Source organism: Oryctolagus cuniculus, chromosome 6 (assembly GCF_051225735.1).
Source record: "Oryctolagus cuniculus isolate XC-2025 breed Fujian yellow rabbit chromosome 6, ASM5122573v1, whole genome shotgun sequence".
NCBI lineage: Eukaryota > Metazoa > Chordata > Mammalia > Lagomorpha > Leporidae > Oryctolagus > Oryctolagus cuniculus.
This window is the reverse complement of record NC_142872.1, coordinates 101,029,580-101,043,760: the sequence shown is the minus strand read 5'-3', so window position 1 is coordinate 101,043,760 and position 14,181 is coordinate 101,029,580. Positions and strand designations below refer to the sequence as shown.

Below are 14,181 nucleotides of genomic sequence, written 5' to 3'. Positions count from 1 at the left end.
TTTTCCCTTCTTTAAATCTCTCATTGGCTATGCTTTATCCTTAAATTTTAAGACCATTTGTTGACAGATTCTAGCAATTGTCTGTCTTTCCAGGGAACCATCATACCTACCAGCTATCATTTAATACTAAAGTTATGAGTCAGAAAGACATTCTCATGTGTGGTTAATTTTTTCCAACAACTCAGTGTTACAATGTTCTAAAAATGGACTTCCTGATTGTTAAACTCTCCTGTGATACACATACAAATCTCTTATCTTGCCACTGCCCACTCAGTCAGAAGAATTCAAATGCCTTTCCGCCTACCTACTGCCTGCTGAAAACATGATCTCTCTGGAATGCACAGAGAGATTTCGTAGAATGTTCCTATTTAACTAAATTATGAAGTATGAATTCAATTCACTTTTTAAGAGAAGAAAAAACTGTGCCCTTAAGTAACATTTTTGGACTGTTTCAGTTTGGGGTACATGGTGTGAAATTTGAACAGATTTCATGAAAATTTAGTCTGAAAACACAATTTGTTGGGCATCCTTCCATTTGCATGTCAAAAAAAATGCTTGCAACCTGATTTTATTTTTATGGGGTAGGGGGGAACACAGAGCTCTCATGTGCTTCCTGAGTGTGCCACCCTTCTAGCACCTTCACATGTCTGTCACCCAAACACTCTGGTCCCTGATTTTAGAAGCTATGCACAATGCAGACTGAAAGCATTCAAATCCCATCCCTCCAAGCTTCATTTGGGGATATATTTTATGCCACATATTTTCCTTGACCAGTTCAAGGAGTTAGTTATCTTCCCTGACTCCCTCCCACACCCTTCTGAAGAAATCATCCTAGACAGCCAATGCTCTGAGTTCATAAGTATTTAATGGTCATTGATGATTAAATGATTTTTCAGACATATTGAATTCGTGACACATGACTAGCCAGACTAATCAGCTTCTATTTTCTTGAAGTCCTTTGAGTAGCTTCCAAAAACACTTTATTCTGAGTATGTCAGGAAGACTAGATAGGCTTGGTGTTACCTAGACCCTAAAACAAATTTGGATGAGGGGCGACTTACACCTTAGCACTTATTCTTAAAATTTTTAAAAATTTTCTTGCAAAAATTCTTGGGTAGCTTCCCAGACATAAAATCATCCACCCAGGCTGTCTCCATGACCCTCCTCTACCTTTGTTGTGCAAAGTGGACTACCAAAGCATATTCCAAGCCAAAATTCTTTGTAGTAGAAGAATGTTCCCTCCCACACACTAGCTACTTCTTTCAGCCTCTACAGGTATGTACCCTGGATGGTGAACCTGCAACCACTCAATGGCTTTCCGACATTGGCTCTTTATCTTATGTTCTGTCACTCAGAGAAATCCAGTTGTCCTGGTCAAAAGCAGAGCCATTCTTCTCGATTGTCTCATCCTATAAATCCTCCTTCATCATATGGATTACTTATGCTCGTTGGACACCTCTAATGTAATGAACAGTTCTAATTCACTTGGTCACCCCTGTCCCTATTGCCTTAAACAGTTGAAGCTTCAATTATATCTCACAGCAGACCTCTTGACCATCTGCCTCTCTCCAATCCCTTCCTTATCCTGAGCCCTAAATGACTTTTTCTTTTTTTGAAATATTTATTTATTTATTTATTTAAGAGGTAGAGAGAGAGAGAGAGTTCCCATTTTCTGGTTCACTCACCAGATGCCCTCAGCAGTTGGTGCCTAGACCACCCTGAATCCAGGAACTAAGAACACAGTCCAGGTCTCCTATGTGGTGGTAGGGACCTAACTACTTGAGCCATTGCCTGCTGCCTCCCAAGAGGTACATTAGCAGGAGGCCAGAGTTGGGAGTGGAGCCAGGCCTCCAATACAGATGTTCTGACATGGGATACAGACGTCCTAGGCGTCCTAATTGTTTCACCAAATGCCTGCTGACAAAATGATCTTTCTGAAATGAAAATGTTATCATATAACTTCCCTTCTTAAAACCTGCAATAACTTCCTTTGATCTTCCAATAGAATTCCAGCAAGGTTTTGAGTGCTTCCCCCAAGTTCATCAAACATCACTCTTTCTTTTACACACTAAATTCAAGCCACACTGCATTTTTATCCATGGCTTCAGTGGACCGTGTACCCTCTCAGAGCATCTTTCATATACATTTTCTCACTCCTTAATTCCCTCCTGTGTAACTTTCATGCAGTGTTTATATTTACATTTAAAAATCATTGCTTCCCTAAGCTTTCCCTGCCCCCCTCCTACCCTTTCCCTTGTTCAAGTGTGCACTGTGTCTGCTTATGCCATCCCAAGTACCCTGTATTTTTTCTGCTTCCACACTGAGCACACTACTTTACCCACTTGTCCGTTCACAGTACTTCCTACCAAAGAGAGAGTCTCTTTCTCCCCGTTGAGTCTCTCAGCCCAATGGCAGGCAGATGAAGGACTATTGCAGAATGAGTGGTTGTGGATATATGGAGCTGGCCTGCTGGATCTCCACAGTCACACATTCTAACCAGAAAATGTTACAAGATTTCATTCAGTTGATCCAATTTATCAAGCATCTGTGGAGCATGTTTGATGTTGGGTTCTATAAACTCAGTAGGGACACAGTAAATTATCTTTCTACACCATCATAGGTGATGAAGTAGCATCTGCCACTAAGAAAAGCAGTGTTAAGTACCAGGAAATGTAGTTACTTAGAGGGGCCTTTGTATAATTAACAGCTTTTCTGTCTGCCACATGATGGTGAGGTTCTAAATTGTCTTGTGTTAGTGTTTTCACATTTAGCTTCTTGGAGCTTGAATTGAAAATGGTGACAAACAGGCCAGTGCCGCGGCTCACTAGGCTAATCCTCCACCTGCGGCGCCGGCACACCGGGTTCTAGTCCCGGTCGGGGCACCGGATTCTGTCCCGGTTGCCCCTCTTCCAGGCCTGTGGCCAGGGAGTGCAGTGGAGGATGGCCCAAGTCCTTGGGCCCTGCACCTGCATGGGAGACCAGGAGAAGCACCTGGATCCTGCCGGATCAGCGCTGTGCGCCAACCACAGCGCGCCGATGCGGCGGCCATTGGAAGGTGAACCAACGGCAAAGGAAGACCTTTCTCTCTGTCTCTCTCACTGTCCACTCTGCCTGTCAAAAAAAAAAAAGAAAGAAAGAAAGAAAACAAAATGTTCTTCCTTTAGCTGCCTGTGTATGTTTAGAGCTGAACAAAAGGAAATAACCTTCAAGGTTACAACCTTCTATGTTCATCTACAAGTAATACTAAGCAACATGCACCTTGGAAGAAAACTCCTACAAAATATGCCCGGTCTTCATTTGAAGCCAAGGCACTTAGAAGGTTCTGCATCCAGGACAACAGGAATGCAGGGTTCCAAACGTGCTGGAGAAATGCCTTCCTGTCAGCAGTCTTTCCAGTTCACTGTTTGTTGGCAGCTCTTCCCAGCAGGCCTTCTAGTGGTCACAAAAGCATCCATTCAAGAGATTTAGATTAGACACATCAAATTGCTTAGATTTATAACAAGAAAACCTTCCCAAATGAGAGAAATGTGTCATCTGGAACAATTGGAAGATGTGGCTTCATTAAGAAATATAAAAATGAGGATGCACAGAAGTGTTTAGTCAACTACCGAATAAAGGAGCAAAAAGGTAGTTTACATTATCCACTTTACATTATCTATTATTCTCTTCCACGTGAATTCCAGATTAACTAAATCAGTATTCCTGTTTATTCCAAAGTCACACATCTAGGCAAATAGCTTATTGGCTCTTCTGAGGATGGATTGATTCATCTGTTCTTCAGCCACTTTGTCTTTCAAGAAATGTATTCTGTTACTTTACAGCCTGCTGTGACTTGGTAGCCTGTACTTTTCTCTTTTTCAGGAAAGTTTAGGAAGACTTATCCCCTGAGCTCTGCAAATTCTATTTGCAATAGGCCATAGTATCAGCATAGCTATTTTGGCTTCTTGAAATTGCAAAAAATGTTTGTTTTTTTTTTTTTCCATTTCTAAGGTGTTCAGATCATTCCTATTATCTTCACATTGTCCCTCACCTGCCATCATCTGTAAAGACTGTGATCCCTTGCATAACAATTCATTTAGTTGTTCCTACTTGTCACTGTATGTAGGTGTAGCTACACACTTCTTCCTTCCCATTTCCTTAAGGAATAGCATTAGTTACTCAGTGGTCAGCATCTCTCTGGTCACTTTAATTGTCAAAATCTGTGCCCGAAACTTCCAGGAACAGCTTTCTAAAATGCATGTCTACCCCTACTGTAAAAGCTTCGTATGCTCTCTAGTGGCTTTTCTATACAGTAACCTCAACCTTTCCTCAAATTCCTCAAGAAATATGGCTATATGTTATGGTTTTTCCCCTTTGGTGATTTAGTTTGTACATTGTGTTGCCTGCTGTAGCAGCTACCCCTACCCCTTCCTAAGCAGCTAACCTCCACAAGCCTTTCATGATCTGCCAGGAAGAGATTATCACTCCATTCCTTGACTTCTCTGCAGTATTTGTACTTCTCATATTGCGTCATTCCTATGCAACAGTGTTTATACTGAATTATATGCTTAGTGGTGTCTCCCTGCCCCCATTTGTTTCTGTTTTACTATATTGTTTCTACTTTAAAGGCAAAGATTTCTATCTTTGGTTATCTCTTCTTCTCATAGAAGGACCTCAAAATGTTTAAAATTAATTTGCTCAATTGCCTTGAATTCAGAGAACATCTTACAAATTTTATTCTGTGTGTGAGTCTTGCAACTTCATTCTTTTAAGTATAATTCTTATTCTAAGAAACTAGTGTGGTTTGTGGTTTCAAGTCTTGGTTTAAGCTGCCCCTACAAAGAATGAAAAACAGCTGGTGTCCAAGGAGCTCTGAAAAATTAGTCAATAAACTAATCATAGAACAGAAGCCAAGAGTAAAGAAGTTCCACTTGCATATTTCAAGTCCTATCTACATTATTTCTGTGTAAACACACTGTTGAAGAAAGCTAAATATTTCAAGTAACAAGTTGTTTTATGAAAATCATGGACAATATCCAAAGAAAACATTAAAGCACCATAATATGAATGTCAGCACTCTGGTGTTCAAATTTCTTTTGCTTTATCCCATTAAGTTTATACTATCTACCATAATGAAGTACTTAAGGAAGATAAAGTGAATTTTAAGGGCTATATATGAACTTGCTAAAAACTTTTATTTTAGGTTAGTGGAATAAAATATGTGATGATAAAATGTATTAAAATATTTATAATATCAAAGTTGATACTACTTATAATAATTCAGAGACATCAACCAAACTGAATTAGTAATATTATGTACCATCTATACTCAACAAATTGCTAAAGAAAATAGAGATATACAAAGATGAGGACAGGAGTTTGGCCTAGCAGTTAAGACATGGACTGCTTGGGATACCTGCATCCCATACAGAGTGCTTGGGTTCAAGTCTCGCCTCTACCTCTGATTCCAGTTTCCCACTAATGTGTACCCTGGGAGGCAGTGGTGATAGCTCAGGTAGTTGGGTTCCTGCCACCTATGTGGGAGACTGAGATTGGGTTCCCAGTTCCTGGTACAGTAGTCTCAACCTTTGCACGTATTTTAGGACTGAAACCACATGTAGGATTTCTCTCTCTCTCTGTCTCTGCCTTTTAACTAACTAAATAATATTTTAAAAGATAAATAAACATAGGCTTAGTATCCTCAAAGTTTAAAATTAGGCAGGTTTCTAGAAATGCACAAATAACTATATCATATTCTATTGTGATAAAAAGATATGGTAGACAGGAGGGGCTACAGCTATGCAAAAGAAGGGAAGATTACATGTGGTATAAGAAATACCAAGAAATGACCCAGCGTTGTGATATCAAAAACATGAAGGATATGATTATAAATAAAGGAATAAGTTAAGCAGAAAACATTAGAGGCAGAGAAAATTTAGAGAGTTATAGATGGAAAAGATTACAAATGAGACTAGTGCCATTAGAAAAAGCCCTAAGCCAAAGTTGGTCTTTCAGGAGGCTCTCTTGGGTGATATCACTAACTGATGAGGTTAATTTGGACGCATAGCTGGTGACTCAAAAAACAACTATTTGTGGGGTGTGTCCTAGGTCTGTGAGCTATGTAGGACCAGTTAGGAACTGAGCTAGTTTTCCAGTTGTTCTCAGGTCCAACCAGTGTTAAGTTAAAGGTAAGTAGCATTCAGTCAAGATCTGTATTTTTCACCTAATCTAGGGAAATAGTCACTTACAGTCCAGTCTACCTATTACGTCGTATGTACCATCACGTTTCTCTGGGTCTTCATGAAGGATTCAGATGAATGATTTTCATTTGTTGATTAACTTAAAGAGTCCTTGCTCTTCCCTCATCTATTAGTGTAGCTCATTTCTGCATCGCCCTTCAGGCCATTCTCAATGACAAACTTAAATATGAAAACCACACCACAACCCACTTTAGTTTTCTTCATAACCTCATCACCTTCTAACGTATTATGTGATTAATTGTCTGACTCCCCACCTGGGGTGGGTGGAGAGTCAAGGGTGTGTTTTCATTCAAAGATGTTTTCATAGTGCTTAAAATAGTGCCTACCATATAGTAAATGCCCAATAAATGTTAAATGAACAAATACATGTAAAAATGAATTATATGCATATTATCCACATGGATATCTGAGCCAGTGTCTAGTTTGCTCATAAAACTTACTGCTTTTGCTACTGTTTCTCATTGGTTTCACTGAATTGAGGAGGCTTTATAAGGCATCTATAATATAATGATTATTCTATCTGGTTCTTACAAAATAAATCATTGGTAGTGGTTCTGATATTGGAGAAGAAAAACCAAAGGTGGAATGACAAATACAGTCTGAATACCATTAGATCTCAATTGACATTTTTAAGAAAGGAAAGAAAAAATATATTGATATCTCCAGGGGTTTCTCCCAGTGATGCACTTATTAGCTCAAATAAATGAAAATATGTTCACTAAAACAAGCATGGGTTTTTGAATAAGACAGACCTAAATTCTAATTTCAGGCATACCAATATCCATACCTCTTTGGTCTACTCATTAACCTCTCTGGGTCTAAGTGATTTCACTTGTGAAATGAAGATCATAATCTCAACCTCACACAGAGAATGTGAGCTATCAAATGAGATCATCTAAGAAAACAGTTAAGTCCTTGGCACAGAGAAGTGATGACAAATGCATTATGAATTAATTTTTGACAAGTGGGGGATGTATGATTAGAAAAATGTAGCTTTTCTCAACCTTTCCTACTGTTTTATACTCACCTATATCTTTACTCCGTGGTAATCTATCTGCTCTCACCATCATTAATATAGTGAACTGCATTGTTTATTAACTGATTATTATGTATATCATCATCACTGTGTTACAGATAAGACAATTGGGTTTTAGATACTTTAAGAAGCTTGTGAAAGGATACAAAGGAAGCAGTAGAGGTAGAACTGGAACCCAGAAGAGTGCACCTCCAAAGCTGACTCAAGAGTATTGGCCATAACCTTAGTCTGCATGGTGATGTGATCCCTGCCTGAAAGTATGTCCCAAATCTGTAGCCTAGATATTTTGCCTTTTTGAGCTCATATAGAATATTAGACATGTTTCTTTCATAATTTATTTATTTTTTTATTTTATTTTTTTGACAGGCAGAGTGGACAGTGAGAGAGAGAGACAGAGAGAAAGGTCTTCCTTTGCCATTGGTTCACCCTCCAATGGCCGCCGCGGCCAGCACGCTGCAACCAGCGCACCGCGCTGATCCGATGGCAGGAGCCAGGTATTTATCCTGGACTCCCATGGGGTGCAGGGCCCAAGTACTTGGGCCATCCTTCACTGCACTCCCTGGCCACAGCAGAGAGCTGGCCTGGAAGAGGGGCAACCGGGACAGAATCCGGCGCCCCGACCGGGACTAGAACCCGGTGTGCCGGCGCCGCAGGCGGAGGATTAGCCTAGTGAGCTGCGGCGCCGGCCCATAATTTATATCAATTTAAAAATGTATTCATTCCTCTTCTTTTTTACATATCTATGATCAACTTCTTAAAACACCTATTCTCTATGTGAGTAAATATTTCTGTTTTTAGATACTGAATGGATTTTCACTGGTTACCTTTCACAAGAAATTTAAATTTGAAAATATGTGTATTGAACATTTTTAGTTGTAGGTTCATGCCTAATTGCTCCTCAATTCAGTCATTCTTCACAACAACCCTATATGGCAAGTGCTATATTTATCTTCCTATTAGAGATGATAAAAATAAAACAAGCAAGGTAATGAGTTCACACAGTTTATATTCCAACACTAGGAGTTGAACCCTCACGTTTGTATTCCAGAGTCCATATTAACCATAAGACCATGTTGATCTTCATACATCAGTTATGATTATTTTTCTTTCTTTAATAAAACATAGGAAAATGCATTGTCATAGAGTCTGAGTTGTGTTTCTATGAACTATGACTCTCTTACATTATTATAATTTTTTCCGAGATACTGGCATCTGGAGTTAGTCAAGCTTGAAAACTTTATTTGTATAAAAACCAATAGGAACCCCAAATTTCAGTTCACCCTTTAAAAATCGTTAGTGGTACCACTCTCCCCCTCCCTTGTTTGAGAATTCCACATTGGTGGTTGTCATTGCTGTAAATAGAGCGTGTGCCATGCTGTTTTGGGCTTTATATCATAAACGTGAATAAATTCAAAACCAAAAATAAACTTTAACAAGATTCTTTTCAGTGCCAACTTAGGTTTAAAATTGCTTTTTTACTTCCTAAGTAAAATGATTTTAAACATAGAGAGTCTATTTTTAAGAGAGAGCAAAGAATGTGTGCACAGCAAGTTGGAACAGTGTGCAAGTGCACTGGCTTCACTGTTATCTGAATGACAAAGCACTAAATCATAGGGAGGAAAAAGTCAGCATGTTCTTTTAGAATACAAATAGATTAGCATCAGTAAGAGCTTTATCCAAGAAAGGGAAAAGACATCTACCCAAAGAATAAATCATGCACACAAAACCTATAATTTTAAGAAATATTTTCAAGAAACATTTTAGCTGATAAATATGACTATTTGGTAAAGAAAGCACAGAAAAAGTTCCCTGTGAAATTTTTTAAAAGTGCCCTTTTCAAATGTCATCAGTCTACCAACCCCACTCTTTATGTCCCTTATGTAGGGTTTAACTCAACAGTGACTATGGAATTCAGAGAAGAAACTCTATGTCGAATCACACACACACTCACATCATTCTTTTTAAATTCTATGATGGAAGAGTATTTAACATTTTTAAGCAAATAAGAACCCTTCCTAAGTTAAAATGTGCAAAAAGCCCATTTCCCTTGACATGTAAACACCCGCATTCCCTTTAAGTTCTTCTAACATACAATTTAAAGCTTTCTCACTCAGAACTCAAAGAGAAAGATTTCCTCTTACCATATATTCCATGTTGGCTGCCGGTGGAAACACTTTTCCCCGAACTTGATTATGATAATCAAGAATGGCGATCATGTCATTCTGCGAAATGTAGCGCTTCCGCCTGGCTTTGGGGAGATCCGCAGAATCTAGCTGTGCTTTTAGAGCTGCTTCAATATCAGTGAAATTATTGGTTGGCGGGGATGAGTCAGTGGAATTGAGTAAGATGACGGTACTTGCTTCACAGAGAAGGGAGAACAGGAGCGCACTGCTGACCGCAGAGATTGCTATCATGTTGAGGGCTGGAGAAGAGGCCACCGAGTTTACTTTGCTTTAAAGCAGAAAGGTAGAGTTAGGATATATTCAAGAAAATAGGGCCAGAGGAAATGTATTTACAAAGTCATCACTGGGGAGCATTGCTTGATTTGACTTTCTCCAAACCCAAGTAAAGGTTGAACTCAAAGCTAGCAGATGACTGTAGTAGAGTCTACTCATTTTGCTGTTACCAGGCAGACCCCTAAGAGGGACTTTTCAGAGCTAGAAAAAAAGAAACAGCATGATCCTAACTCTAAAATAAATTTAAACCATTTGTCCCAACTGCCTGACCTACAAAATGCAATACTGATTATTTATTTTCAGTGGGAAGTTTTAGGAATTGAAGTTCATCTTGAAAGTGAAGAGGAAAAAAAATGCACCACAGGTAACAACAGAGAATGTGCTGATAGTGTCTCCCATACATATATGTACACAAAATGATAGAGCATATACAAAAAAGTTATAGTCAACTAATTTCAGTTCTTTAAAATATGTGAGCCACTTTAAAATCAATGCATGCAATATAAACTTGTTGAGCCAAATAGCTTACCTCTGCAAAATGCCAAACTGAATATACTGTTCTTCCAAAAATTTAAAGTTCTTTGCTATGTTGTAGCATGAACCCTTGTAAGAGAAGTGTGTCTTATTACAAACTCTCAGAGAGCAAAAGTCTGCAAGGTTTGAATGCTGCTGGCTACAGGAGCAGCTGACAGCTTTTATATGTCACAGTTTGCAACGTCCAGAAAGGGCAGTCTTTCTAAGGGTCTCTCTTAGCCAAAATCAAAGGGGAGGGGTTTAGGATAGAAAAAAAAAAAAAAAAAAAACAGTGATTGGGTGGCAACCTTTTTATGTGGGTGGTGAGGAAATTGAGTCACACCCACAGCTTACAAAGTACAAACCATAAAAGACAAACCCCTTTTTCTCTGGGCTTTCACCTTTTCTGAGTGGTTCATTTTTTCTCATTTAATGCTTTCTAGTTCCTGGTTCCCATACAAAAAGAAGAAAAAAAAAACACTGTGGGTTCTTGAAAACACAGATGGCTGAGTAACAAGCAGTACTTTTTTTAAAGACAGTAAATGACATGGGAGCTGAAAAGAGCAAGCTGATATTAAATCAAGAGATCAGCTCACAAAGTTAATCTGGGTGGCCACAAATATGATTGAAGAGAGATGCCTGGCAAATCAGTAGTCATCAAACTATAGCATATGATATTAAGATAATAGATGCTTGACTGGTTGTACTCTCTTCATGTGGCTTTATTCCACTAATTTATATATTATTCTCTCTCATTTCACCTTCCCTCCTCTTTTTCTTTCTCTACAGCGTGAGTTCAGCAAATTATCTGCTTTTTTTACCTGCCTTTTGTAAAATCTGAATATAGAAGCTCATGGCAAATGACAGCAGCCAAGATAACATCTGTTTCAGGTTTAGAAGCTTACAGTTTAGATATTAAGCAGAGAATAGCTCAGCCTCTCAGAAAGCATATTGGAGGGCACGGCACAGAGGCCATGAAAAATTTAACAGCAACAGCAGCTGCCAACAATCAGAAGTGCCTTGTTAGGAGGGTGCCATTGGAGCAAATCTCTGTTAGGCAAAGCAAAAGCCAAGAATGTGAATATTAGAACAAGTTGTAGTGGAGGGACCCTCAAAATAGCCATGCATCGTGATCTCATTAACAAAATCTGGGCCATGTATAGTCAGTAGCAACAGGAATCCTGGAAAACACACACTGTTCAGTTTAGAAACTTACTTAACATATACTGACTTGTCCAGTTTGCTAATGGGATTGTCTCATGCATGTTCCAACAGAAGAAATAGTATGGGAATTTAGATGCATCAGAAATTATGGTCATGTGGCACACCAGACTGGGAGTCAAGTTTCCTAGGATATATTCCCAGTTGGATCACCAGCAGTATGTGTGGCCCACTGCATGCTGTTTAACTCTTCATTGGTGCATCCAACAGTGGTGGGGAAAGGTGGATGCTTTATGGTGAGACAGACTTCATCAAATTTCCTAAGAGGCAGTAGGATGTTTGAAACCAGAAATGCCACTGACATTTAAGATACAGTGATGAGACACAGACTTAAGTAGCAAAAATAGGCTGTATTTTTGATGAGTATTAAGCTCCTAACTAAAGTGAAATCATTTGGGGGGAGTTTAAGTTGCAATAGTAAGAACATTAAACAAGGTATTAACTGACACTGTAAACTTGAAAAGGCAAGAACATGTCATATACGTATAGCAAGTGAGTAGGTATAGAGTGAAACATCAGGGCACCTTAAGGAAAGCACAGGGTTGGTCACAGCTGCAGATTTTTAACTGGAGCTGTCCAACGAATGTCTCACCCTTTTGGAAAGTACTCCTGGCACCTTGAAGGACTCTCACGGATGTTACATTAAGGATTCCTGAATGGAGTAGCAGGTTAAATTGTATATCTCCAGTCTGAGTACTTTGGACTTTTGGAAAAATTAGTACTAACACAGATTATTCTATACTTCTACATGTTTATTTTAGCCACTCGGCATTTAGGGTGCTAAAGGACTTCTAATGCTGGAACAGCACATAGCAGCTTTCCTTTGTCCAGAGTGGCTCAGTTATTTCTTAGAATCTTATAAAAATCAGCTACTGCATTCAAGATTAATCCCTTTGTCATGTATACAAAGAGACATTGTTCACCTCCTAGAGTTTGACAAGGGGGATTTCCATAGGGATAAAAATATGATCCTTGAGAAACTTGTTCTGACCATAAATGGATTTCCTCAAAGAAACAGGGAGGGAGGGAGGGAGAAGGCAAAAAGAGAACAGAAGAAATTTCAGAGATGGAGCTAAACAGAAGACCAGCTCACTGAGTCCAATTACAAAAATCCAGAGCTGGTAGTTGCTTAATCCTGAGACCCTGAGGCATGTCAATGATTTCAGATGTCTTTCAGCACACATGGATTATATTGTGGAATTTCGGACTATTAAGGAAACCCACAAGGCTACAGAATCATAAAAGAAAAGACCTGTGGGAGGAGATCTGGGATGTCTGCTTCCAGGCAGATGTTATTGCCAGAAGAAGTATTTGAAATACATTGGAAGTCATTTTAATTTTAAAATACTTGCAAAATTAAGAGGCATGCATCCAACTTGTCAGTAAGAGAACTATTAATGAACAACCAACAATGAGGTAGTTCTTTATGAGATCTCTTCTTGAGAAAGACCATTGACATGTTTTGAAACCTTTAGGGGCCTGCTTGCCAACAGAGACAGAAATGGAATGCAGTCATACTACTGAAAATAAATACGTATACAGTTGGCAGCACCTTGAAACTTGTGAGAAAATGGTTTTTATTTTAAAATTTAAATCACGTACGTTGTAAGTGTCCCAGAATGGCATACCTGCTTCAACAAAGGTACTTTGGGAGTGTTTGTGGGATTAATCAAAATCTGTCTTATGAACTACCAATGGCAGCACCTGAGAGCTTGTTAGAAATTCAGAATTTCAGGAGCCCTCCAAGAGCCACTGAATCAGAATCATCATTTCATCAGATACCCAGATGATTCATATGCACACGAAATTTTGAGACATGCCATACCGATCACTTTGTTTTCAGAAACAGATACACAATCCACTACACACCTGCCCATTAAATAAACTGCAATAAAAGTCCATCTCTCTAGCAACCTGCAGAGAATTAAGGACAGTATAGGCACACATGATAGATCTGAAGAGAACACAAGTTAACTTCTGTTTATAAAAGAAAAAAAGATGACTTGGAAAAGGACTTGCATAAAGCACCTTGCAGAGAAGTTATTTACCAGTAGTCAAGCATTTGTAGATGGCTCTGTATAACCCTGTTATTTAATACATATTACTTTATCACAAGGCTGTTGAAACAATGGAATGGAGCATGTGTGGAGGAGTTTATAAACTGTGGCATGCCATGTAAACAGAAACTAGTATTTTTCTCTGTCATCCCCTGGGCAGAGGTTCAAATTATCCTTTGTTCCTCATGCTTTCTTGCTTTGTTTCCTACATCCAGTAGCTCTGAAAAATGTAGGGATTTTTTTTTTCTCTGAAATGTCTTACCAATCCACTCCTTTTTCTTTGTATCAGTATCATGACTGTTTAATCTTATAGGATTAGTGCAGTTGCCTTCTAGCTGACATTTCTGGCTAATGTTTTCCCTCCCGTCCATTAACCACATTGCCTTCAGTTATCTGCTGTGATCATTGATTTTGGATGCCCACTTGAGTAAACTAAGGTATGCCCAGATAGCAGATGGGGCATATGCATTCTCAGTCATTGCATTAATTATTTTCAATGCTTCAGTAGGCTCTGAGCTCATTCCTCTTCTGTTGAAAGAGAAACCCCTGTGGTCTGGCATTTGATTAGAATGTTTGAGCTGGGCCAGGTGTGCTGTTTCCAGAGAATATTGGCATGTGACTCAGTGAACTGAGTGGGAAAGATTTATCCATGTGTGGGT

The 14,181-nt window shown here is 39.0% G+C and overlaps 1 protein-coding gene across 1 annotated transcript in view; it reads right to left on the bottom strand.

The window, feature by feature from the left end:
• PI15 (peptidase inhibitor 15) overlaps window positions 1-10,460 on the bottom strand; it is a 37,004-nt gene extending 26,544 nt beyond the window's left edge. Inside the window, exons 1-2 of the mRNA XM_008255671.4 lie at window positions 10,261-10,460; window positions 9,417-9,726 (exon numbers count right to left, since the gene is read on the bottom strand). Coding sequence (XP_008253893.1) covers window positions 9,417-9,689 — 273 coding nt within the window. The 5' untranslated portion in view covers window positions 9,690-9,726; window positions 10,261-10,460. The remainder of the gene's footprint in view (window positions 1-9,416; window positions 9,727-10,260) is intronic.
• Between the last annotated feature and the right edge of the window lie 3,721 nt (window positions 10,461-14,181).